The following is a 25,413-nucleotide window of genomic DNA, read 5'->3' on the forward strand; positions in this document are numbered from 1 at the left end:
TTCATTGTGCCGAAACGCTGCAGACGTAACCAGGCAGTTTGGGGATGAGTCATTTTATTGATCTGTTAAATAAGTGCAAATTATATTATTTAAACGCAAAATGCAAGAGGTCCTCGACTGAACTTTCCGACTGCCTCCCTCCCGTCCCGATGTGTCGTCATCGGTCCTGTCTAAACACGGAAGAAGTAGAACAAATAGAAATACAGATGTTTTTTCACTCCGCTAAAGCGATGTAGTTATTGCATACTGTCAGCGAACTGTGTTTATGAAGAAATGGAAAGAATTAGGGCCAGACTGTCTCTAAACAGAAAATCGGCACTCTCTGTGCCTGTTAAGCTCAGGAAAAGAAAATCAAAACTATATAGCAAAGAGGACGCGCATGTCCAGTTTCAGAATGGTAAGATCATCAATAGGTTGTTTTTCTACTGTAGATGGAATAAACAGTCACTGTTGTAGTTTTTATACAAGAAATAGTCAAAATAGGAACAGTTTAACTCAAGACATAGCACTACAGTCTATAGTATAATTGTGGATCAACTAATACCGACTGCATAATAATAATGCTGAAAAGGTTTGCTCCGTTAATCATACACACCCACCCTACGTTTTTCCAATAAGATTATTGTAAAGTCATCTCACCAAGTATTTTGTCTTTTTTCCTAAGGTTTATTTGGAGTCGGTATCAATGTGACCCTCTTTATTGTGGCATATCGCCTTGTTAACTGCCTGCTGGTCCAGTCAAGCTTTGTTCCCGATGAATACTGGCAGTCTCTTGAAGTTGCACACCAGCTGGTTTTCAAGTATCCTTAAAGAGTGCAGTGTTGCTCGCGAATTATATCTGATGAAGTCAGCTGTAGAATTAAGCGAAGTAAAAAGTAGCCACGGGTTTGATTGATCGATGACTAATTGTAGACGTCGTTTTAGAAACTTGGTTTGGGTTAGTGTCTGATATACTTGAGGAGAAAACTTAAAAACTAATTCAAATGGCTTTGGTGCTCTTCATCTGTCGTATTTTTTTAATGTAATAATCTGGATTGACCTATAATTTAAACAGCAGTGTTAACTAAAACCATCGTTTTTTAATCTGCCAGGAGAGAAGTCATACTATATGCGATGTGTTTTTAGAAGTCCTTAATATCGTCAGATATGGATACCTATCATGGGAATGGACTGAAGGAATAAGAAGCTACTTGTACCCTCTCTTCTTTGCATCCATTTATAAAATTTTGCATTTTCTAAACTACGACACGGTTCAGCTGTTGGTAAGGTGATACAAGTTTCAACTGACCTGGACAATCCGCGTTCTTTATCACAGAGAGTGATCAGTGTGCATCAGATGTTAAGTGAAATTGGCTAAATCTCATCTTTACTGGTTTATTTTAAAATGTAAACATTCTTATGCATTTCATTGTGTATCCCAATATCAGACTCCCCCTAAATTCCAAACTATTTGAGGTACAATTAAAAAAAAACATTTCATAATGTTCTTTCACAATCTAATTATCAACCAGGAGTTTTTATTCCAAACTGTAGAATTTAGAAGTGATTTTCCAACTTGGATGAACTTTCAAACTTCATACACAAAAGTTTTTTCCCCAAGGAAAATTCACCCTGGTGTGAATGCGTGTGCGTCCGTGTCTGTGTCTGTGTGTGCCCTGCGATGGACTGGTGTCCTGTCCAGGGTGTACCCTGCCTTGTGCCCACTGCTTGCTGGGATTGGCTCTGGCTCCCCCATAACCCTGAACTGGGAGAAGCGGTTTCGAAAATGGATGGGTGGATGAATGGACTCAACTTTGTCATTGAAACTATGGCATGTCCAGAGCATGCATGTGTTACAGGGTTCTGAGTCTCTTTGTGTCTGGGTATACCTGCAGGTGTGGTTGCCACGTCTGGCACATGCCTTTTTGGCAGCACTGGCAGACATAAAGCTGTACTCCCTGATCAGAGGACTGGAGCATTCGGGAGTGGCCAGATGGGTGGTAAGAAAGGATCTATTCATGCACAAAACTCAAAATTAAAACAGTGTTCATATTGAGGAACCACAAAAGTCAGTCTTCCTTTCTGCACTGTGGAAGCAATGGAGAAATTTAAATATTGCAGAAGAGACAAATGATTTAATAGTGGGGGTAATTTTTTTTTGGGGGGGCGGGACTGTTTGTGTTTCTCCTCCTACAGTTTGTCTCGCAGCTCTGCTCTTGGTTCACATGGTACTGCTGTACACGGACCCTCACAAACACTGTGGAGACCGTCCTCACCACACTGGCCCTCCACTATTACCCTCTCCACGGCTCAAAAGTGCAGGACAGGTCAGGCATGTTTCAGTTCATATTGGTCCTCCGATCCAAACTCCAGAGCACTAAAAACACAATCGGACAAAACTGTTGTAGCCAGAAATGCCGCTTGCATGTGTATAATATTATTTTACATTCTTTTCAGTTCAAAATACTTGGGTCTGGTGGCGTTGGCAGTCATAATTCGTCCTACTGCTCTTATTGTGTGGCTGCCTTTGTTGGGATATCATTTCTTGAGAGAAGATGATAAACTGAATCTTGTAACACACCGTGTCTTGCCTGTAGGGTGAGTACATATGTACATGTACAATCAGATACAATCTTACATACTGTATCACTACGAGCCTAACATAATGGCACGTGTATTTAATTTCTTTCCTTCTCTATGCAGGGTTCTGACTCTTGGGATTTCTACAGTAATTGATTGTATATTTTATGGCAAGGTAAAAAGTGATTTTCAGTTCATGTGCTTTGCCTGCTAAACCTCAGAGTGCAGCACTGCATTATTTCAGTGTACCTTCAGTCATTATTGATTTTCCCTTTCCCCCACAGTGGACCCTGGTCCAGCTAAACTTCCTGAAGTTTAATGTGTTTCACAATGTGGCAGAGTTTTACGGGTCTCATCCCTGGCACTGGTACCTGACACAAGGATTCCCAGTTGTTCTAGGCCCACACCTCCCTTTCTTCCTTCATGGATGTACATTGGCTCCACAGCGATACAGAATATTGCTGGTAACAGTCATCTGGACAATATTGGTTTACAGGTAGGAGTCTAGCCAATGAGGAAATTATGAACCTGAACTTTTAGGATTTTAGAAAGGCTGACTTCTCATCATTGTCTGCTCCACATGAAGCATTTTGTTTGTACGTATATAAATGCGTTCTAGCATATTTGAATCGCTAATTGAATGACTATCGTTGATCTGCACCTCTTTGTCATAAATAATGGGAGGACATCTTCCTACTGCCTGTCAGGTTAGGGCTAAGTAAGAGTTTTCATTTCATTGCTTCATATAAACAGCTGCTGTAATTCTATTTTGCTTGTTTACAGCTTGCTGGGACACAAGGAGTTCAGGTTCATTTATCCCGTGCTACCCTTGTGCATGGTGTTTTGTGGTAAGTGTTGTACCTTACCAGGCCAAAAGAATCCAACCTGCAATGCCACCAAAATATACTGGAACACAAGAGGAAATCATGAGCTTTTAAATTGGGATCTGAGGCTTTGGGATCTTAAATTACAAGACAGATTTCGAGAAGGAGCCTAGTTAGTGGCGCTGTTCATAATGTAATAATCAGCCATTCTTGAAAGGGTTATTGTTTGTCTTACTGTAGCAAACTGTGTGTGTGCTGGCTTGATTCTTTAAATTTAAAGTCATGTCCGAGAACTGCAGTAGATCAAGGTAATTTAAGTGTGCTTTCTGTGTCCTTTAAGGCTTTTCTTTGGCAAGCCTGAAAGCCTGGAAGAGGCCAGCAGTGTGTTTACTGTTCCTGTCAAACCTCCTGCCAGCTCTGTACACAGGACTCATTCATCAGCGTGGGAGCCTGGATGTCATGAGCCATATTCAGCCTCTCTGTGAGGGCAAGTACTCCTCTTCCACACCTGAGCCCTTTGTGTACTTCCTGATGCCCTGCCACTCCACTCCATTCTACAGGTAACCTGCCTTCCAGCCAAGTGAGCCATTAGGTTCCGTAGAGTTCTTTGCCTACAAGCAAACTCTTGCAATCCTGTGAAGTAGAGTTACAGTACTTCAACTTCACTACACATTCAGTTTGAACTGTACTCTTAATTTGCAAAGTAAGAAAGTGTAGAGGAAAGCATAATTCTACCATGCAAAGGAACAAGTAATAGGTTTATTCCATGCTGAAAAAAAGAAGAAAGAAGACACAACGTTTCGGCCGTGGAGCCTTCTTCAGGTGTCACCTGAAGAAGGCTCCACGGCCGAAACGTTGTGTCCTCTTTCTTCTTTTTTTCAGCATGGAATAAACCTATTACTTGTTCCTTTGCAGCCTACGCATGCTAACGCAGCTACCCACCTGAACTATAATTCTACCATAACCATAATCTGTCTGAATTTATTCGTCTAATATCATTTATTTGAAAAGGCTCTCAGGCTTTAAGTTCTATGATCAGAGGAGAGGTTAAGTTGATTCAGATGTTTTGAGTTTGAGCCTGTGTCACATATGTAACCAACTGAGCAAGATTCCCCAAGCAGCAATGCACATCTTGCTCAGTGCTGCCTGGAGCAAGGCTGAAATTTGCAAGTCAAGGGTTTTCTCAGCCCCAGGCAAAACAAATATTGACCTCCGCAACTTCCTACTGTAAGTGCTTGCAGCATTGTGATGATGTCAGCACTGAACCTGCTGTACATGGTTACGCAGGTTGTAGCATGTCAACAGGTACTGTAGGGGGTTCTAATGAGTGGGTAGGTTGGTGGAACCTATCAGAAATTATTAATTCTCCTAGCGTGGGTACAGGATTTTCTAAAAATTAGCTAAAAAAATCGACAGTTTCAAACTGGGTAGGCATATTCCAATAAAACAAAATTGCTGGTTGACACTGCTGGCTCAAAGTTGTTGGATCCTGACTTCTGTTCTAGAAGGGGATACCTTCTGCATGGAGGTTCTCCTGTGTACATGCAGGTTTCCACTTGGTGATCAGTTCATTTTCCACCAAATGCATGAAGAAATGCTTACCATGTTAAAATGTGTCTTTAAATTGTCCCCTGTGTGTATATATGTCCTGTAATGGGTTGGGCATGTGTGTGCCCTATGCTTCCACGATGGGCTCTGTGTTGCCACAGCCTTTACAGGGAATAAGCAGTTTTCTTTAAATAGATGTATTGCAGGTAGTAATATACCTCGGTTTGGCTCAATCTATTTCAGTCATATCCACTGCCCTATAAAAATGCAAATTCTGCAATGTCCACCAGACCTGACTGGAAATAAAAGTTATGTGGATGAGGCAGATTTATTCTTTGCTGACCCAGAAGGCTGGCTGAAAACTGCTTTTCACAACGAGGCCTCACTGCCTTCCCATCTGGTGTTTTTTGATGTCTTGACAAAGGTAGGAGACATACCATTTCATCTTAAACAGAATGATCAGGTCTGCAGATTCAATATCTCAGTTTTACACAACCGTGTACAGATGATAAACGGGAGGAGGAGCTGTAGCCCTTCCGTGCATGACCTTAGGACTTATTTAACAAACTGGAATTGATAATTTACTTGCCAATTTAAAATTAATATGGAAATCTGATTTAGATGGTCAATGAAGTTTAAATATTTAGTCTAACATTAGTGGCATCTATGCCTTGAATTGATCAAGAAAAACACAGTTTGTAGACCAATGTACTTATTTACCTTATTCTAATGGTTTTACACTGAAATTTGTGTTTGAAAGTGTTTAAACAAACTACAGATTTATGTGTATGTGGTGCTTCAAAATCTGTACCGCACAGGTCTGCTAAAAACACAGGAAAAAAAGAAAGGCCTTCCCCATTCAAAGAAATACACAAAATAATTACTATAATCGCTTTTTGTAGGCATAAAAATAATAAATACTTGTCATTATGTCATGCAAATATCCCGTCAGTGACGGATCACATGGGGAGACAATTTAGGATTAATTTCTTGGGCAGTTCACACCGCTTGAATACAGGTGTTCCTTTTTAATGGAATTTTATTTAGTCGTGAGATGAATCGTGAGGTTTTTACATTGGTTTTTCCTATTGGCGGCATGGTGGGACAGTGGTTAGCATTGCTGCCTGGTTGTACTAGGGCCCTCAGTACAATTTCAGAGCTGGGGTACTATCTGTGTGGAGTCTGTATGTTTCCCCCCATGTTCACATGGATTTCCTCCAGCTGTTCTGGTTTCCTACCACAATCCTAAAACGCACTGGTAGGTTAACTGGGAAAACTGACGTGTACATGTGTGTGTGTGCGCGTGACCCATCCAGGGTGTACAATGCCTTGATCCTGTTAGTTGCCAGGATAGGCTCTGGATCCCCTGCACTGCGGATAAAGGGTCAGATAAAGAGGTTAGAAAAATGGATGGATGTATTTTTTTCCCCCCCATTTTCCAGGAAATTTCTTCATTTTTGGAAGTAAAGCAATATGTGAAAAAGACAGAGGTCTTTCACACTCACGTTCCTGAAGGTCGTGTTGGAAGAAACATCTGTGTATATGAAAGAGAAAGACTGTGAACAGATTCCTGGACACCTGCTGCTGTGACTGCAGCGTGGGATCCCACTTACCACGAGAGACAATTTCATCTTTTTCCAAGGGGTAGATACTATTATTTTTGTACATTATGTAAACTAAGAACTATTTTTGACAAGATGTATAGTTTGCTTTTTTTCCCTTGTCAACAGTTGTAGATGCAATGCTTAAAATAAAGGGATAATAAACAAAAAGCATTTGTCAAGATGGTGGCCTAGAAAAAGTATTGCACTTTAATGGATTTTCACAAATTTAATTGCAATCACTAAACTCAACTATTCTTAATTTATGAGAATTGTTTAGAGCCTTATGCTGCATGATAGTGTTGTGTAAAATATGCAGTTCATAAACTGCTATACTACAAATAAATTAAATTACACACAATTTCTTAAAACATATCATTTTAAGTCAATTACCTTATTCACATATATGCCACAAAAATACAACACCAACAAACCCTTCATCTTTTTATTAGGTCATTTTGTGAAGTGCATTCTATTTCACCAGCATGACAGCAAAGACAGACCAGTTCTGTTCACTTAAGGAGCTTACTAAAACTACACTTGGAATGTTACTGAAAACAAAAATTGCAAAATTTAATCTTTCACAACAGATCACTATACATCAGAGGCAAAAGAATTTCAATTAAGACCCCGCCCCCACCCCAAAATGAACTTTGGTAGTTTAACTCAAGATGTATCTAATGTTTTTGAAATACAGCAGCAAATGGCAAAATCAGCCCAATGTGACAAAGTTTTCACGTAATAGTGCAAGTACCTTAAGATCACCCAATCACAGGTAAAATCTTCACTGCATTTTACTTCAGAATAAGCCAGCGTATACTACACTTTTTATTCTCTTTCTTCCTCTTTTATTAATTTAACTGTTTTTGGTCCTAAATAGAGATTAAGGGCTTTAATGCAGTAGATTTTAGAAGATCAATTTAGTAATTGAGGTTTCTGGTGAACAGAAGCTAGCAGGCTGTACAGCTCACCAGACTTGTTTTACACAGTAAAAAAGAAGCGGCCAGTGACATCGCCTTGTCCCACAAGACCCCTGATCAGATAGGAAATCCATCAAGTGGCCTGTCCCGAGTGTGCGCCTCGCCCCCAATTGTTTTCAGTGCTTCTTTTCCAACCACCAACCTTCCTTTGAACAGTAGCTATCAGTCACTGATCCCAATTCAGTGAAAATTTTTCATCGCCTTCACGGAGGCTGATGATTTCGCATAGGCCTGATGATTTGAAATATCACAGTTGTGATCGTTGCATGCTACTAGATCTCTATTTTCCAGAATGGAATAATGGAAAACTTGACGGAGCATCCCATTTAACAGCCCAAAACTATAAAAAAACCCACTCCAGGCTCAAGTGTGGGGCTGCAGGATGGACATGAGGCGAAGCAGTCACTAGCTGGGATGCTAAGTGAAAAACAGCTTGCCCTTTTTGCAGAATTACAGGTTTAGTGTTATAATTGGGAAACAGAATAAGGTTACAGTGAGTAGAAAGGGATGCCATGTGATTCAAAAACAACCACTGAAAACTAAAAGCCCTACCCATTCCATTAGAGAAAACTAGAAATATGCTATAGCCATTCCCAACACTATAAATAATGAAAACTTGTCACCGCAAACCCCACAAGTTTCCTCCCCACGAAGCAAATAAAAGCACATTAAGCTTTAATGTCAATGTACAGATAATCATATTGGAACTTATTTTTTTTTGTAAAAGCTATTTTCCTAGTGCGCACAAGTGTCTACTAAAGGAAAGGACAAAGCATCCACCAGCGTAGATCGGATTTAAGAAGGACGTATTTCACAGCACAGGGAAGCGAGAAACTATTCAGCCAGTATTCCGAGCTGCACTTTTTTTTTTGTAAGCTGCGTTTTAAAACACACAAGGTGCTGCAAAATCACACATAAAGTGACTCAATACCTTTCAGTTTTAAAAGACATCCACTTCACATTACAAAACATTGCAATTTAAATATCACCCAAGTTAGCCACTAATAAAACATGAACTAGATGCTTTTAATATTTTGGATCAAAGGGCATTGGACCCAGCTCTATTTTGACATTCGCCATGTGTCTTCCTGACGCGCGACCAGGTTTGCTCCATTTCCTCTCTCTGTGATGGCGAGAATGAGCTCGCTGGTGCTTCCGTTCTTGTCTGCGATGCCTATCGTCTGTATTTCTTGAAACTGGCCCTTCAAAGGGTCTACTGTAATTTGCAAACAAAAATTCAAAGTCACCTCTCAGCTTTTTAAAGAACCAAGTTTTCATCTTCATAATCTGTGAAGAGCATTCAATATGTAGGACTTACCGACATTCAGACCTATTGGCAAAAGACAGAAGAGCATTGCAGACTAAGTGTTGGTACATGCAGTCAGTTAACAAACAACAGATGTTAAGCACTCATAACTACACAGTGCAGAATCGTTATAGCTGCAGTTACGCATCTGCCATAGTTATTTATCACCTTCTGAAAACAGTTTCCATTTCATCAAAATGAAAAGGCAGGGATTTTTAGAATTTTGTACTTTTTGGATATAAATCAGTATAGCCATTAATGGCTGATTTCAGACCACATAAGAAAAGGTCAAAAGAATTAAACATGCAAACGTTATTTTTAAGGCTAAACCATTATTCTCATCAAGAACTTACCTTGGGCCATACTGTTTTGAATAGGTATCACCAAAGAAGTGTCTGTATACATATTCATCCAAATCTTCAAAAACATCATCACTGTGTTGCTGATATTCATCCATGTCCTCTAGGTATTCCTCCACACCACTGACAAAATCCGTGAACAGCATCTGGTCATGTATGAACACTCCGTTGTGGAAGAAACTGTTGATGAAACTCTCCAACTCCCTCCAGTGGTGGAAGTGATCCACTTCTTTCTTAAGGTAGCTGCGGATTAGCTGAGTGAATTCATCTGCTCGAATGGGATCCAGGGCCTTGTTAAACAAGCTCATTGATTCCTGGTATGCGCAATCAAACACACCAGAGCATCCTTTGGGAATCCTGTGCGATTCCCTTTCCTCTTTATTGCAAGTTTTAGCCCCTGTCTTGCGCATGTTTTGTTTAGCTTGATAGGTATCAGTTGTTGACTTTCTTGGGTGCCTGTGAAATGGCCTCTGGTGTTGATGCTGCCAAGACGCTTGGCCATCATCCTGATCTCTGCGATGGCGTGGGGGCTCATGATACTCATGTTTAACAGGCTTTACATCCTTCCTTTCTTGATACCTCTTTTCATAGGATTTGTGGGTTTTGTCAAAGGCGCGTGTGGCGGAGTCCTTGAAGTGCCTGAAGGTGGACTTCACCGAGTCGGAGAACTTCTTCAAGTTCTCCTTCACCGCTTCTTTGGCTTTCTTTATCTGTTCCTTGTGGTGGTGCACAAATTCCTTCGTGGAGTTTTTCACAGCGTCAAAGGTCTCCTTCACTTTAGTAAAAATGCCTTCTTTGGGCTTCTTGGGTTTGTCGCCTTTGGAATTCTCCTCTCTGGTTTCAACGTACAGCCTCTCCCACAAATCCGAGCGCTGCTGCTCAAAGTTAAGCTTCTTCTCCAGCTCCGTCAGCCTGGCCTGCAGCTCCTCCGTCTCTGGGTCTGCCTCCCCTTCGTCCTTTAATGTGCGGCTCATGCGTTCCAGCTCCTCTTTGAGCTCATCGGTCACCTTTCTCTCCCGGTCCAGCTCCCTCCTGAGCATCTGAGCCTCGGCCATCAGGGTCTCCTTCTGCCTCAGGAAACTGTGGATGCGCTGCTTCTCCTCCTCCAGGTGGTCCTTCAGCCTCTGGTTCTCCGTGATGATAGAGTCCGTTCCTGCTCCCACCTCCTCCAAGCTCCTGACCTGTGCCCTCAGGTTCCTCAGCTCTTCCTGCAAGGTGGACAGAGACTCTTCTTCACGCTCCAGGGAGTTCTTCAAATGCTGGTTCTCATTCACCAGACTTTTCTGACGCGACTCAATCGTATGTCTTTCTTCTGCCGTCTGCTTTAAACGCAATGCAAGGTCTTCTTTCTGAGACTTTGTTAACAAAAAGAGGAGGTAGAAATAAATGAAATATATCACATATGTCCAAATTGCATCTCTCAGTGTACGGTCCAAGTTTTTCCAATGGTTTAATTGCAAGACAAAAAATGTCATTTCAAATTGAGTTAAAATTCCTTTTTACATTTTAAGTACAATAATACTTACCATTATTTCTAAGCATTCTAAATTACAACAAGGATATTTAACAGTGGACAGGTTACTTGCGACCTTAATATGTTTAAAGTTGATTTTCCATGAAGAGAAATTGAAATTGAACATCAATGGTGTATTTAGTCACAACACAATCTTTTAAGTAACACCATCAATAACTATTTACAAGACAGCATCCTTAGAGATACACCAGCAAGAGCAGCGATACCTCCAAAGAAGTCTGAGTTTTTAGACTGAGACGTTTGGCTTTGTGTTAATAAACCCTAGATCATTTATAGGCAAAAACATTTCTAATTTGAAGAAATAGAACAATAGTAAAATTGCTGTACAATGCCTCCCTTGATACCAACTATAATTTAAAACTGGGGAATAACCCACTTGGATTTGTTTTTTCTGTTTGCAGCTCAGAAGTCTGGCCTGGATCTTTAAATAATCCATACATAATGAAAAACTCATTATGCCAGATGTACAGTACTATGAAGTGTGGTCATTTAGCTTGAACTGCGGTGAGTGGGGGGATTTTATAATACAGGGAGTACAGCAGCATGATTCACAGGACCACCTGTGTGTTGAGGTCACTAAATACTTAAGATATTAAGATATTTAGGAGAGTTTAGGAATGGCTAGAGTTACCTGTAGCTCAGCCTGTTTCATTCTGAGCTGCTGGTTCTCTTTACTTATAGTATCCATAATCCCTGTCAGGGACAGCACCATGTCTTGCTTTTCCTCTAGGTCTTCTCTCAGATGCTTTACCACTTCCTAGATATGTGGAAAGAGCATCACTTTTTGAGCAAAACCACAGCTTCTTGGCACTGCCCAGAAATGCACAGCTCTGACAGCAGACATTGTGAGATTTTTAAGAAGTTGTGATCAACAGACAAGAACGACTTTGAAAAGATCACGAAAAACTAATAGTATGTGGGCATTGAGAAGGGCAAGAATAGAAAGAGAGAAATAAGAATAACAGTATATCTGTGCATGTGTAGGAAACAATCTTGTTGGTTTTAGAGATGATTTGTGTACTTTTGGATTGCATAAAAGCAATTGGTGTTTTTACATGAATTTGCAAGATGAAATTAAGATGTTCAAGTAGGGAACTACCTTTCATCATGGAATGAACCATTAACTATTCCAAAGATGATACGGAGACCAATTTGTAATTGTAAAACAGATTGACTATACATGATGAAGGGACTATAGTCACTTTACTAAAAAGCATCCATGCAGAACAGTAAACAGTTTTTCTGAAACTGGCTGAATGCCTATACATAGTCTAGAAAATTAAACTCTGGAAATAAAGCCAAAAAGATCAGGCTTTTGTCCAACTTTTGTAAATTTTGCTCTGAATGCCTTGAGCTATTTGAAATTGTAGCAGCACTTGATGCTATTTCTTAAAGAACTCGACAAAACTATTTTCACTGGTCCACACAACAGTTTATTACCTGATCAAAATGTAGGAATTCATTTTTTTTGGGGCCAAAAAGTCACAGACCAAGACAACCAATTGCAACAGGTCTAGCATTTTTAACTACACCACAAGCTGCTGAAACCTTTTCAGAGTGAACTACACCAGAAAAGGCTGCAAATGTAAAAACAAAAAAACACTAAAAGACTGAAACAAAAGTTCACCTTAAAGTACACGAGAAACCAAATGTCAACCACACGAATAAGAGTTGGGAAAATCAAAGAACACCTTTGTTTTCTAAAATGGAAGCTTCGGAGGCAGGCCAGTGAGGCAGAAAGATGAAATATGTGGCAGAGCTAAGCTGAGCTGCTGGCAGTCAACTACAGATGCTCACACACACACACACTTCTAGAGTCTGACAAAGATCAGTTTTGTTAAGCGTCCTGTATTAAATATTATAATCTTTCAAACGTTTAGCTGCTTTTATATACAATGGATTGAATTATGAAAACAAAAGGCACCAATAAAAAAAATGACTGAAGGCAGCTTTGAAAAAAAAAATTGGAAAGAGAGAGTTCAGGCCCGGGCGGAATACCCACCTTACTCTCTACAATGGCATCCTGCTCCTTCTGACATAGATACAGATCATCTCGCACATCATTCAGTTCATTCTCATGGAGCCTCTCAACCAGTTTCTGCCTTTCTTGGATTTGCACTGTCCCTAAAAGCAAAACATGCCACAAAGTGAATTGATGTTCACAGCTTGATTACACAAACTAATTAAAAAAAAGATTTTACAAAAAAGCACAGCATTCCAAGATTTCTCAGGTGTTGTCTGCTCAATTGCAATTGCTCAAATCCACCAATATCGTATCCCTTGTCAAAAACCATCTCTATCGTTCTTGACAGGACCCAGCACAATGACCAACAGCTACACAACCCTGCAATCACACACAGCCTGCAGCCCAAAACATTTCACAGAGGGCAATGGAATAACTTGATTTAAAATCACACTCCATTACTAAGTATGAGAGCAGATTATAAAATCACTTGTGTAAAAATAATCAGATGAAGAAATGAGGAAGGGGTTACAATATCTAAAACAAGAACGTGAAAAATCCAGCTACTAAGCTGGCCATTGGTTAACTCTTAGACTCCAGATGCATGAGTTCACACACAAGAGAAAAAATAAAAATGCACCCAGACACAGCGACTGTTCAGCTTAACAGATTCATTAACATGCACTGTGCCAGCTACCACAGAGTTCCGAGATTCACAGCACTGAAACACAGCTCTAACAGTACATGCAAGGCTTGTTAATCTGTTTGACTCGTTAAAAGGGAGACTTTCACAGAAATTGACAGTTCAAAGTCCGTCTCCACAATTACCACCAGCGGGCTGCATGGCTTTCTGCTCCTGGCAGATAACGAGCATTCTAGAGGATAAAACAGCATGATCCTCAGCTATCACTGAGTCTCTATGGGAGAAAAGAAATTGGCTTGTCATGTCTTTAACCCATTTCTTACTCCACAGCAAACATATTTAAAAAATGACTAGATCTGTATGTCAAGGAAAAGTGGGCTCACACTCTCGTGCTGGGGAATAAAGAGTTCTGGCAATTCAAGTATGCAAACTACTGTAAAGAGGGGCTTTCTCATGCATTTCAAACAAAATCAAAGCACAAACACAAAACTGAGATCATGTCTCAAACAGCCTGTGATATCACATTCATCTTACTTATCCATCAAAGGCTTTGAGCAGTGTTCTGCTTTCACTGCCTCATACCTTCAAATATACCTGTAAAGCAAAAGCAGTAAAATGTTCTGAAGAGACATCATTAATTTATAATTAGATATCTGACAGTTCCCTCCCCATAAATGAAATAATCTCATCTACTGGCACAAAGGACCATTCTACCAAGTTACAATTACATGGTTTTCATAGTTGTTTTCCTTATTTACTACCCAACTGAATATGAACCAAAGTACCATTTGTCACTTGTCACTTTGGCAGACAAAAATCAAATAAATAAGTCAAATGCTAAGTGCTTTGGATGCAGAGCATTTAGAACTGACAACATCATTACAGCTTTGCCAGATTTACACAGCTTTCCACAGAAAAAGGGCTGGCAATCAACTTTTATCCAATGAACGCCTAAAGATGTCAAATCAAATACCTTTTAGGTTGTTTGTTAGCCTATACGGTTTCACCTTTCCTTCAAATAAACCTTTTGTGTAGTTTGTTCAGAACGTATTTCGCTGTTTCGGGTACTGGAGCAGTTTGTGCTGTCACAGCGGTAGTGGCTTGGCTGTGAAGGGCAGCATTGCCAGCCTGTGTTCAGTCCAGGCTGCTCAGTGGGCCCTCAAGCGGAGTGCCACTCACCGTAGAAGTGCCCGAAGCCCATGCTGATGGCGATGACCAGTGCCAGCAGGATGCACTTGTTGAGGGTGCCGCTGACGTGGCCCTGAGGGGTCACCACTGTCGCCGCCGCCGCCGCCGCCGCCTGCGGTTCCTGTTCCTGCTCCCCGGCTCCTCCGGCCGGCCCCTCCTCCGCCCCCGAGGCCGGCGCCGTGCTTCTCCTCACCCGGCGCTTCCTCAACACTGGACTGGGCCGCTCGTGCGACTCGTCGCTGCTCGAGTCGTCCACCCGGGGCTCAGCCGGAAACACTGGAACGCAAAACACGGCCACAATCCGACGCAAGAAAAATCAAGGGAGGCCAGCTTGAGAGCGACTTCCCGTCGAGTGACCTGACCCAGGAGGCCTGGTTCAACACTCTCATGCTCAATACACAAGCATGCACCAACAAAAGTAAAATAAAACAGAATGAATCGATAAATCTGACTGTGGCTCTCTATTACATTCCTGGAAGGTAAAATCGTGTCCCATGGACCGATCAAACAAAATGCCTTGCAGGTATTGCAAGAGAGCCTTTTTATTATTTTCCCCTTTATTACAAATAGGGAGCTCACTGAGAAATTGAGGCTGACTGAGAGACCTAGATGAAGTATTAAAACCAAGCACACTTGCCAAGTTCCATGATAAAAGGATGTTATTTTTAGCACTAGATCCCCTGACTTTTCCTGAAGAAAAACATGTGTCATGCAAGCATTGCTTCAGCACACAGATCTGTAATAGACACCACCAGCAACATAATTTACGAAATGACTGAGTCTTTTAATGTAGTCGGTTTCAAAACTTCTGTTTCTAGCAGTATCTCTAGAGAAGAAAGGGGTACTAAGTATTAATTTAATCTTTCAAGAGTTTATAATCCTGGACTAATTTGATATTTACTGTTTGAATGCAACTCCATTAAACGTTTAGAACTTTGAATTCATAAAACTATACACTTATAAACAACACTGTTCCCAGAAGCCAGATCAAAATAGTCAAAAGTTTACAAGTTAGAAATACAATACTTGAAATGAAATGTAAATCTTAATCATTCCTAAAGTTCTGCTTTTGGATGTAATGATTTCAAACATGCAGCAGGCAAAATGATTAGATAAATATCCAAGGAAACAATAAAATAATGCAGCCTCCTTATTTAAAAAATAAGGGGGTAGGCAGCTCAGGGGGTAGGCAGAGTCATCTTTTCTAAGAGCTGCATGAATTTATTGCATCAGTATAAATGAGCATTTTAAATAATTCATGAGCTGAAGACTTGATAGCACATTAAAAAAAAGTTTTTTTAGTAAAACTATTTTGGAATAGCTCTGAAAGTGGGGGAAAAAAAAAACGTCTAGTAAAGAAATGTGTTAAGGAATATAGGATATAGGAAAAGCAATATCTAGTAGTCAAGAGCTTCCTGGTGAGTACCATATTTAAATATTTAAACAAGTTCACTAAACATAATGAAAATATAATGGATAAAGGCAAAAGAAGGTAAGGATCTTTGTGACATTCAAGAATATCTGTACCTCAAAACCTACAGGATTAGATACCCACCACAGTAATTGGCAAAATAGTATACCTATTTTCTCTCTGCTGCTTACACACATGCTGCAAAGCTCTGCAGTCAGCCCAGCCAACAGCTAAAGCCTGCCACAGCTTGTGCACAGTAGTTCAAAAATAAACTGCCTTTAAAAGGGTGTCAGTTTGTTTACAGGTCACCACACAGGATTAGCACTGACAGAAGCCTGTCAGGAGCACTGCAAACACAGCCTATGTTGAGTGAGAGAAGCGCACTAGACCATGTTCAGTCTGACCACCTGGAAGAGAGTGGCTGCCAGACAGACACCCTGTCAGGCGACTCCTCAAGTCCCTCAAACTCTCCGGAAGCTTCCAGGAGCTTGTCAATGAACCTGCTTTCATATATAAAACAAAGGAAACATCTTCTGACTCTTACTCCAAGTGATTACTATTATAATGGTCCACTTAATTTAAATCATAAAACACATTTTGTATCATTTGTTTCCCCTATAAAACTGTATTTAACTGTACAAGCACAAGATACTAAAAATACCATTTAAAAACACAAGCAAAATCAAAATATCTAGTGTAACATCATTCAAATAAAATATTTTTGTGGAACCTAGTATTTCTTTCATCGTACAAACAGTAGTAATGTGGCATTTCATATTCAGGAATTGGTGTGTTTCAGTTTTACAGGCAGATGTGACATTAAAATCAACTGAGACTAAGGAGAAAAGAATACAGAAAAAAGCTTTACACTTCACACCTCAAGAGTTTGATTCATTAGCTTGTCTGAAAGAAAATCAAAATGGAAGAAATGAGGGAAGCCATTGGAGACCCCATGGAGGTGGTGGCTGAGAGGAGAATGCTGACCAAGCTCACAGCCATCATGAACACCTCTCATCCGCTTCATAGGACTGTTACCGGGCAGCGGAGCACTTTTAGCAACAGACTGCTCCAGCTACGGTGTTCAAGGGAACGTTTCCGCAGGTCTTTCCTTCCAGCGGCTGTCAGGGTGTATAACGCTGCCCTAGGCTAGGACTGTTAGCCCTTCATTTGCTCATCTATGGACAGCATGTTTGCTCCATTGAACTTTTTGGTCAATCTGTCTGTAGAAACCTATGCACATTTTGCACATATTTTATTGTTTTTACAGTGACTATGATCATCACATTTTGCACACACCTATGTATTTATTTTTATTTTTAATGTATTTATTTTTATATTTACTTTGCTGTCTTTTGTTTTATGACTATTCTGAGGTTTGTTTTTGTTTGTCTTGGGCTGGACTGCTGTAACACATCAATTTCCCTTCGGGATTAATAAAGTCTTATCTTTCTATCTATCTATTGGGGTGCTTACGCGTCTCTGGAGCTCTGAAGGAATACTGGCTGCTGGAGGAGGTGCCCAAATACAGCTCCTCGCTGGCCCCCGTCTCCTGCTCTTCACTGCCCCTGTCCTCCCAGACCCCGAGTTCTGCCGCCCTCGACGGCTCCAGGGTCACGATGTCGGAGTGATCACTGGAAGACCCAAACGTCACCTGCTCCTCTGTGGCCTGCTCTTGTCCTACCTGGGGAGGAGGAAAGCATAAAACACGTTTAATACCAAACAGCCCACAAAAGCAATTTTTTGTTTCTTCTTGTGGTGGGGGGGAAAATAGAAATGTAAGCTAGGAAGGGGACAGGTCCCAAAAGTCTTTTCTTTACCTCTAAGCTCACCAAAAACAAACTCTAAAGGAATTCAGACTTCTGAGAAAATTTAATTTACCTCAGAAACAGCCAGTGTCTCTTGTAACGTATCCTCTTTTAAGGTGTCTTCAAGAGATGTCTCAGCCCTCTCTTCACTGCTCTTGGCTATAAAACATTGATGATTTGAAAACGGAGAAGAAATGTGGACGCGAGTCAGATTTGCTTTCTTACTGACTGCATGCCTAACTGCGACCTAGCCACAAAGAAATGAGACACGGTTTGGTGTTTGTTAACTGGCAAAGACACTGTAGAAGAACAAGTAAGCACAAGAGAAAATCCGTAATTCTGCACAGGGTTCATGACTTCAGGAATAGAAAGAAGCTGCATTTGTTTGATATTTTAATAAGACCTCCTTTAGAAATCAGTGCCTGATGCACAGGTTAAACAATAAAGAAAAGGACATTAACAGCAGTGAAATAATACAAGCTGCAGATCCCATTACAACATAATAATTATTATTGATACCATAATAGTACTCAATTATTGGCATAACTGAGTAATCAATAAAGAGGCTTCAGAAAACCTACCCCTTTGGACTGATGGCACATCCTGCAGTTCCTCCTCCAAAGCAGGCAGGTTCTCTGGGACGTCCAAACTATCTCCTCCTCCGTTCTCAGGGCCAAGCGTTTCAATGTCAGAGCCCTTAACAGTGCCAGGGGAAAAAAAAAAAGACAGTCAGAGATCCTTAATCTCATCTGAACCACAAGAAATAAAAAAAATTAGACCAAACCATTAGCCCATGCACCCATCACAAAATAAAAACCTGTTAATAGACATTTGCTTTATGTGTTTGCCAGGGGCCTCTCATATCTACGCAATGGTTACCCGTCATCAAATCTAGTGCTATTAACCAGTGGGATGAAAACCTACTCATCAGATACAACAACCTGAACCACATGCAAACAGAGACTGTAGAACAGGTACGAACCAATGTGCTTGGCCATGTCTGTTTTTCCACAATCTGCTCTTTTTCCTAGCCCTCGAATCAAGGTGGTTTATTTTCCAAAATTCCCAGATGACACAAAACCACAAAATATTTTGATGCACTATCTTATTAATAATAGCTGGACACCAGCACTTCCTCTCAAGGTAGTCTGTAAGGACACTAGTGGTTAAGATGTAACTTGAGGTCATGGTCCATGCACCAGTCACATTAACAATGGCCTGTATCTGATGGAAAATTTTTAAAATAGGTGAAGATTTTGTTAATGCACTTCATGGCTTTCGATCAGCCCAAAACAAAGTTCACCAAAGATGACTCCTTCATTTGAAATATGAAGGTCGGAGGCTTAGAATTTCAGCTCTTTTGACTTGTTAGCATCATACCCGAAACACAAGGAAGTAGTCTGGAGTCACGCAGGGCTTTATCACCTATCCAGTGCTACAACAGAAAACAAAACATCTAAGGTCTGGCCATTACAAGAGGTACTATCTTTCGATGACAGCTAGTGCAATGTATAGAAACTAGCCTACAAATTAATCAATACCTACATGAAGGGAGGGGCAATTTTATTGTATTTATTTTCAAATTTAAAAACATGGTTAACAATATGTCTAGTGTTTAATCTTACAGGAATTACCGCTTACTGTACAGCAAACTACTACTTCTAATGAGCCAAAACTATCAAATGAATTGAGATAAAAGGACAAAAAAAAAGAATTTGTTCTTTCCAGATTTTACACTGCTTCTTTCAATTCAAAAACTGCATCCAAAAAAAATTAAATTAAATAAGCCAAAGGAACAACTCCCATTAAAAATAAAAAGTGGGAAAAATAAAAGTAGGGAAAAGGGATTATAGCCCACAATGCAACCTGAAAACATTTTACTCAGACAAAGTAAAAGGAAAAGCCCACCAGCTTATCAAAACCAACTGGCAGAAGGACAATTCTTCATGTGGATGAACATGACTTGCAACTTATTTTCACAACAGATAAACAGCACCCATGATGGATTCCTGCTGACAGACGTTTGTTAATAACTAACTAAAAAATTGTAAAGATATGCTTGTAGGCCCCATTATTAAAACTGAATAATTTATGAATGAATTATTAAAATTAACATTGTATGATAATACAATTAATGGATAACAAATTACTGGAAATTGCATTTAGGCTATTTAATAGTTAATTATTCCATTATAAAAATAAAAATGTCACTGCTTTTCCCAAGCTCAATTACCTTTCCTTGTGAAAATGATGGAAAGACGCACAGGATATATGGATCAATTATCTTGTAAATATTAAAAGTAGAAAGTAAAGTCAAGATGACTTAGCTAAGTAAACATTATTTTAAAAATGACCATTTTAGCTATCTAATAGACAGTTTTAAAAGGTGCAGTTATACACATTAAAAACATACTAGATTACGCTGAAGAAATAATCCACCAAAATAAAACATTCATCTGCTATGAAGGTAAAAAGCTTCTGGAGAATGTTATATACCAAATACATATAATATGCACCTAAGAACTGTATTACATAAATCATAGAAATGTATCAATTAACATACCAAAATCTAAATTGAAACGCACATTATATTTTTTTACATATTTTAAAAATAGTTGAGCAAGTAAAAAATGCCTAAGCACAAAAAAGTAATTTTGGAGAACATGATCAGTCATAGCCATGGAAACAATTTCCCAAAAATGACCACCTGGGATTACAGACAAGGTCTTTTTTGCAGAATTTATTATTATAATAATGTGCCTTCCCCAAACACACTCAGAACTGGCAAAAAAAAAAAGTGTGGCTTGAACTGTGTTTTAGCAGACAAACCTTTCCAGCTCATCAATTCTAGTTTCTTCAACAATAAGTGGTCAAGTATGATTCTATCCCTCAGAACCACAAGTTTATTGTTCAGCTGACAAAACGTACAAAAGTTGGTCACAAGCAAACGTACCTCATTGCTTATGATAGTCCATCCACAAGAGGACTCTGTGTCACTCGAGTTCTCGGACATCCTCCTCTCTGCTGCAGATACAACACAAATACAGTATTCAGTTTAATAGCATACCAGCACATGACAAAACACGTCTATTTGAAGATTTCTGATTTTACAGGCACATGTGGTTTGTGTCTACAAAGTGCTGAGGTTATAATATTTCCTACTTATGAGAAACAGCGATCACAGATATTGGGTATGGATATTGGGTTTCCTCTAAATAGGTCCCTGAATCAAGAAGACAGAGTCAAAGTGTGTTAGATTCAGAAATGAATGTATTGGCACATAAAATACAAAAGTCCATACCGGCACTAAAAGTTGATACCTCATTGTCTAAAAACACTGCACTGCTAGACTCATGATTACTACAAAAGTGATTATTTAGCTGACTTTACTCTACAGGCTAATTAAACTACATCTAATATGTAATCCGTCAAAATACATGTCATTAACAATTAATACATGGAAATGATTAAAACTGTGACGATTAATAATGCCGTACATTTTATAGTAGATTTCATCACAAAGGATTTCAGTCTTTCAAGTACAGGACGTGACAAACTTAATTTCAGGGACAAACCCTGAAGTGCAGGGTGACATGATTCTGTAGCCCCAGTTATGCAGTAAATCCTCTAGAGAGGCTACACACTGCTTCACCCATCCATTCCCCAACTCTTGAATAGTCCCCTTAGGATACTTAATGACCAAGGTTTACCATCTCTTTTAAGGGGAAGGCTGTCCTATAACCCAGTGTCACTGGTCACGATACTAAGCAATTGATTTTAAAATGGTGTTCCAGAGGGCAAAGCACCACCTCCAATCCCACAACACCACTTATTACAACAGCCTCCTTTTCCGACTTTAAGTGATCTCCCAGCCCAGTACTGACTAGGCCCAGCTTCTCAGCTCTGACACTATCAGTCTACAACATGGGTCATGCTGGTGCTATATTACACACCAGCTGAAAAGAAAAAAAAAAACATGTTATTAAACTTTGAAGACTTTAAATGTTAGCTAGCACCTGTTCCAGTCTACAGACCATCAGCATTGGTGAAACAAGTTGCCACCTTTTACATTATGAACATCTAACGAACTCAGTGAGTCTGATGCAGTTAATAGTTAATGGTTAATAATAGTTAATGGTGACTCATAGAGTTTCTACATTCTCTAACCCTGAAGTGCCTCTCAGAGTGGTTTGAAGAATGGATGATGAAAGGGTGAGAAATTTTCTTGATAAGGATTACTTCACTTGTGAACCAATAGCAAGCTTTCACATCAGCCAGAACAAAAGAAAAGGAAAACAGATCAAGAAACGCGATTTTTTTATAAATACATTGTACAGGAAAGACACTGCTTTTGGTACATACAGTATTAGCAGCAGGCTTGCACTAAGCACATTTATAAGCAGATTGCAGATTTGTTTATCTTTTATGTGCTTTGAAGCTAAGGTAGAAAAATGAACAAAAAATTAACAAAACAACTGCTTTTTCTCTTAACTCATCCTGCTGCAGTATGATTGCTGCAATTCCGTAAGCGCATTGCATAAGGTTTGGACGAAACGGAGAAAGCGATTTCATTGCAAAGCAATACAAAATATTACAGGACAAGGTACTTAAAGAAACACAAATTTCAATCAAAAATGGATGGAGTCCAGTTTCTTAAGAGACAAACTAAACGGGTATCTGATTAATAAAAATAACAACAGAGCTCTCTACAACAATACAACAATGAGTCTTTGATTTACAAAGGGGGGGAACTGTGGAGTGTAATTCACTGTAACTCTTCTAAACTATAAACGTATTTGTCCTAGAAGAAAAAAAAACTCCAATGGCTGGTTCCTCTGTAACATCTCTGCAGAGATTTCTTACGTCTAACAAATGCAAGGAGGAAATATATTACCCGTTTTGAAAACGACAAGGACAATTATTGAAGCTGGCAAACGGAATTTGTGAAAGTGGTGTAAAACTTTCTTCAAGGCAATCTTTTTTTCAAGAGGCAAAATACTGTGAATCAAAATAATTAATGCTTAGAAGAAAACAAGTGATAACTGTATCTGCCTCAGAGATGTTTAAACAGTTAGCTACTGGTGTAGGAAATATTTCCGTTTACAGTATGCATGACCTGTGTTTGCATACGTTTCAGTCAAGCAATCATTAGACACGTCTCTCACTGTACATTAGGTCGTGGTTCTCGTCAAAATTGGGCTTATGTATGATTCATCCACTAACTCTATAAACTCCGTTATAAATTTATAAACTATAAATTTGTACCACGAAAGAGGTACAAACGTTACTTTCCCTTTGAACCAAACGCAGCACAGTACAATACGACCTACACACTGGCAGCTAACTTTAAACTCCACCAACACTTATTTCTCTCTTTGCACAGCCATAGAAATCAACGTTTGCGACTTTTCAGGCGAAAGTAATAAGGCGGTCAGGCTACAGTATATGTTTTATCCCGGCATCGCACGCCAGATAAATCATTTGCGATGCCACAGGCAACTTAAAGGACCACAATAAACAAACAACAGAGCACTGCCAGATCCGAGATTTGGGCAGTTTCCATGCAGTCATGTGTCCTTGCTGCCAGTTGCAACACCGGACTCTCCACTCGTACTTCGGGGCTGCAGAAATCTGCACGGCGCCCCGGGCTGCTTTGGCCTAAACCAACGCGAACAATAACCAGTGACAGGTCCAATACTTAAACTCCCGTAACGCAGCAGTGGCTACAGCACTGCATCAGAGCGGCGTTGACACTACCAGAATCCGTGCCTTCTCGTTCCTGACAGCTCATAACTGACATCAGATTTTACAATGACATCACAGCATTTTCTCAGAAGAGACCTAAAAGTAAATGCATGTAATTTGACAAACCCAGAACGACAATAAAAGACAAGACTTCGTTTTCACAGCATTGCGCCTGCGTTTACCTTCGGGTTTATTCTCTGCGATCTAAATTCGTATGACGAATTCGGTACCTGGCAGCTATGATTTCTACCGCAAAACAGCCTGCCGTCTCTAAGCATACGACTTTCTGTTGTTCAGCTCGCAACTGCGCCTCACAATATCATCATCAACAACATCAACCTCTTTTTAACATCCAAATAAAGCCCGGAGCTACCGAACTGGAGAATGGGAATTGTAGTTTATATTTGAGACGTATTATATTCGAAATGTGAAGAGTTTCCAAATTTTCGAACTACTACTCCCGTGACCCAAAGGGGCGAATTCACTTTGTAGAGCGTGTACGAGAGTCACGTGTTTCCAATACCAAGTGACTTAAAGAGCGTCCAATTAGATGGCGTTGCTAGGGTTCAGTAACCATAACAAAGTGCAGGCTGTGGCATTGGTAAATCAGCCAAATTTGCTTTTAAATTGGGACCGGAGTGGGATCGAGTAAGATGTCGCGATTATTTCTCAGTGGCAAAGCGGTTTAGAATTAAATTGATATTACTAAAACATAAAGTCAAAGGTATATTTGCTTGCTAAATAAAACTAAGCAAAACTTTTAAGTTAATTTTGCTAACTAATTACCGAGTAAACCTGGGTTTTAATAATGATAAAGAATAATATGGTGAACTATGTATTAGGCACCTTATTGTCCAAAAGATTTTCATTTAGCCGTTTCTCGCAATTTCATCTAACTAAAACGTTTTTGTTTTCCAAGGAGGAGAAGAATCGCAAAGCTCAACAGAAGAAAGACAAGAAAACGATAAGATCCGATTAAGACCTTAAAATCACTAAGATGTCGGAGGCTGAAGTGTCTATTTCGGAATCGCCGGATTTACCTCCCTGCGTGAATCCTGGTAACCCGGTGTTTTCTTGCATGATGAAATCTGGCCCCTCTTCAGCGTTGGCGACAACTCGGAATCCCCTCTACAGAACTTCTTCCAGCGACTACGGCGTCATACCTCCTACGTTTGAAACAGCCCCTTGTTCCTACCACCCGGTGTCACAGAAATTCTCCAAGCTCTTAGGAAGCAGTGGGATGTACCGCAACACCTCCTTCAACACCTGTATCGACAGATCAAGGGTTTGCGACAACCCCAATTTACAGAATACTCTTTGAGCAACTCTTTGAGTGTTTTTTTCCTTTATATGTGAGTTCTACCTTAAAAATATCCAGTAATCTGATTCTTAATTGATCTTAATTGACACATAACATGAAGAGTATTCGTAACTGTTCTTTTGAATTATGTAGACTGCATAATACCATTTTAGAGTCTACAAATGGCATTGCAAAAGCCTTCATAACCCTATATCACATAACTAACTTTATATTTCAAAAGTCAAAACAGATACGTGCTGACAACGTGATTAAGTAATTGTTGTTATACGTTGTAGGTTTAAAGATATAGTTCCTAAGTACTGTAACTGTTATATGTTTAGGAGAAATGAATATGAAGGATTTGGAATATTTAACTACAATAAAACAATGTTATGTAGCCTCTAAAAAGACATTATGATAGCTTTATGCGGGAGACTTGCAGGCCATGCAATGAAGCTTGTGTGACAGCTGCTGTAAGAACCTGGTTTTGGTTACAGTTGTACATTGTAGAACTATATTCGAAACATACCCATTGAGAAAGCTCATTTCTGTCATTCAAAAATTGAGTTAAAGTAAACTACTGGAATAATTATATTCCAGAACATTTTACTCTAATAGCATGTGAAAATAAACTGTGTTTGTGTGCG

General features: G+C 39.7%; 2 protein-coding genes across 8 annotated transcripts; one reads left to right on the plus strand and one right to left on the minus strand.

Moving 5' to 3' along the window:
* The first annotated feature begins 176 nt into the window (after positions 1-176).
* Positions 177-6,703, plus strand: pigb (phosphatidylinositol glycan anchor biosynthesis, class B). Its single transcript, XM_015343120.2, has 12 exons — positions 177-397; positions 665-800; positions 1,145-1,262; positions 1,875-1,979; positions 2,176-2,306; positions 2,437-2,577; positions 2,683-2,734; positions 2,844-3,055; positions 3,343-3,407; positions 3,724-3,943; positions 5,175-5,355; positions 6,374-6,703. The coding sequence occupies exons 1-12, from the start codon at positions 274-276 to the stop codon at positions 6,491-6,493; spliced, it is 1,605 nt and encodes a 534-aa protein (XP_015198606.1). The 5' UTR covers positions 177-273; the 3' UTR covers positions 6,494-6,703.
* Positions 6,704-6,963: 260 nt separating this feature from the next.
* Positions 6,964-23,821, minus strand: ccpg1 (cell cycle progression 1). 7 transcript variants are annotated; one of them, XM_069190523.1, is made up of 11 exons: positions 23,697-23,821; positions 20,675-20,745; positions 18,303-18,417; positions 17,795-17,880; positions 17,390-17,597; positions 16,324-16,419; positions 14,497-14,781; positions 12,714-12,835; positions 11,343-11,468; positions 9,172-10,532; positions 6,964-8,728 (listed from the first exon to the last, which is right to left on the minus strand). In XM_069190523.1, the coding sequence occupies exons 2-11, from the start codon at positions 20,732-20,734 to the stop codon at positions 8,539-8,541; spliced, it is 2,649 nt and encodes an 882-aa protein (XP_069046624.1). In that variant the 5' UTR covers positions 20,735-20,745; positions 23,697-23,821; the 3' UTR covers positions 6,964-8,538. The 7 variants fall into 7 exon arrangements, with proteins under 7 accessions (XP_069046624.1, XP_069046625.1, XP_015198600.2 ...); XM_069190524.1 differs by having other exon boundaries at positions 16,324-16,416; positions 23,649-23,821; XM_015343114.2 differs by having other exon boundaries at positions 23,649-23,821.
* Between the last annotated feature and the right edge of the window lie 1,592 nt (positions 23,822-25,413).

This window comes from Lepisosteus oculatus, chromosome 5 (assembly GCF_040954835.1).
Source record: "Lepisosteus oculatus isolate fLepOcu1 chromosome 5, fLepOcu1.hap2, whole genome shotgun sequence".
NCBI classification, from domain to species: domain Eukaryota; kingdom Metazoa; phylum Chordata; class Actinopteri; order Semionotiformes; family Lepisosteidae; genus Lepisosteus; species Lepisosteus oculatus.

Excerpts from the sequence above, each read along its gene's own strand:
- pigb (XM_015343120.2), top strand. The coding sequence starts at position 274 with ATGGAAAGAATTAGGGCCAGACTGTCTCTAAACAGAAAATCGGCACTC. Across the intron at positions 1,980-2,175 it reads CGGGAGTGGCCAGATGGGTG|TTTGTCTCGCAGCTCTGCTC; the intron begins GTAAGAAAGGAT and ends CTCCTCCTACAG. Across the intron at positions 3,408-3,723 it reads CTTGTGCATGGTGTTTTGTG|GCTTTTCTTTGGCAAGCCTG; the intron begins GTAAGTGTTGTA and ends GTGTCCTTTAAG.
- ccpg1 (XM_069190523.1), bottom strand. The coding sequence starts at position 20,734 with ATGTCCGAGAACTCGAGTGACACAGAGTCCTCTTGTGGATGGACTATC. Across the intron at positions 17,598-17,794 it reads AGACACTGGCTGTTTCTGAG|GTAGGACAAGAGCAGGCCAC; the intron begins GTAAATTAAATT and ends CCTCCTCCCCAG. Across the intron at positions 11,469-12,713 it reads ATGCCATTGTAGAGAGTAAG|GAAGTGGTAAAGCATCTGAG; the intron begins GTGGGTATTCCG and ends CCACATATCTAG.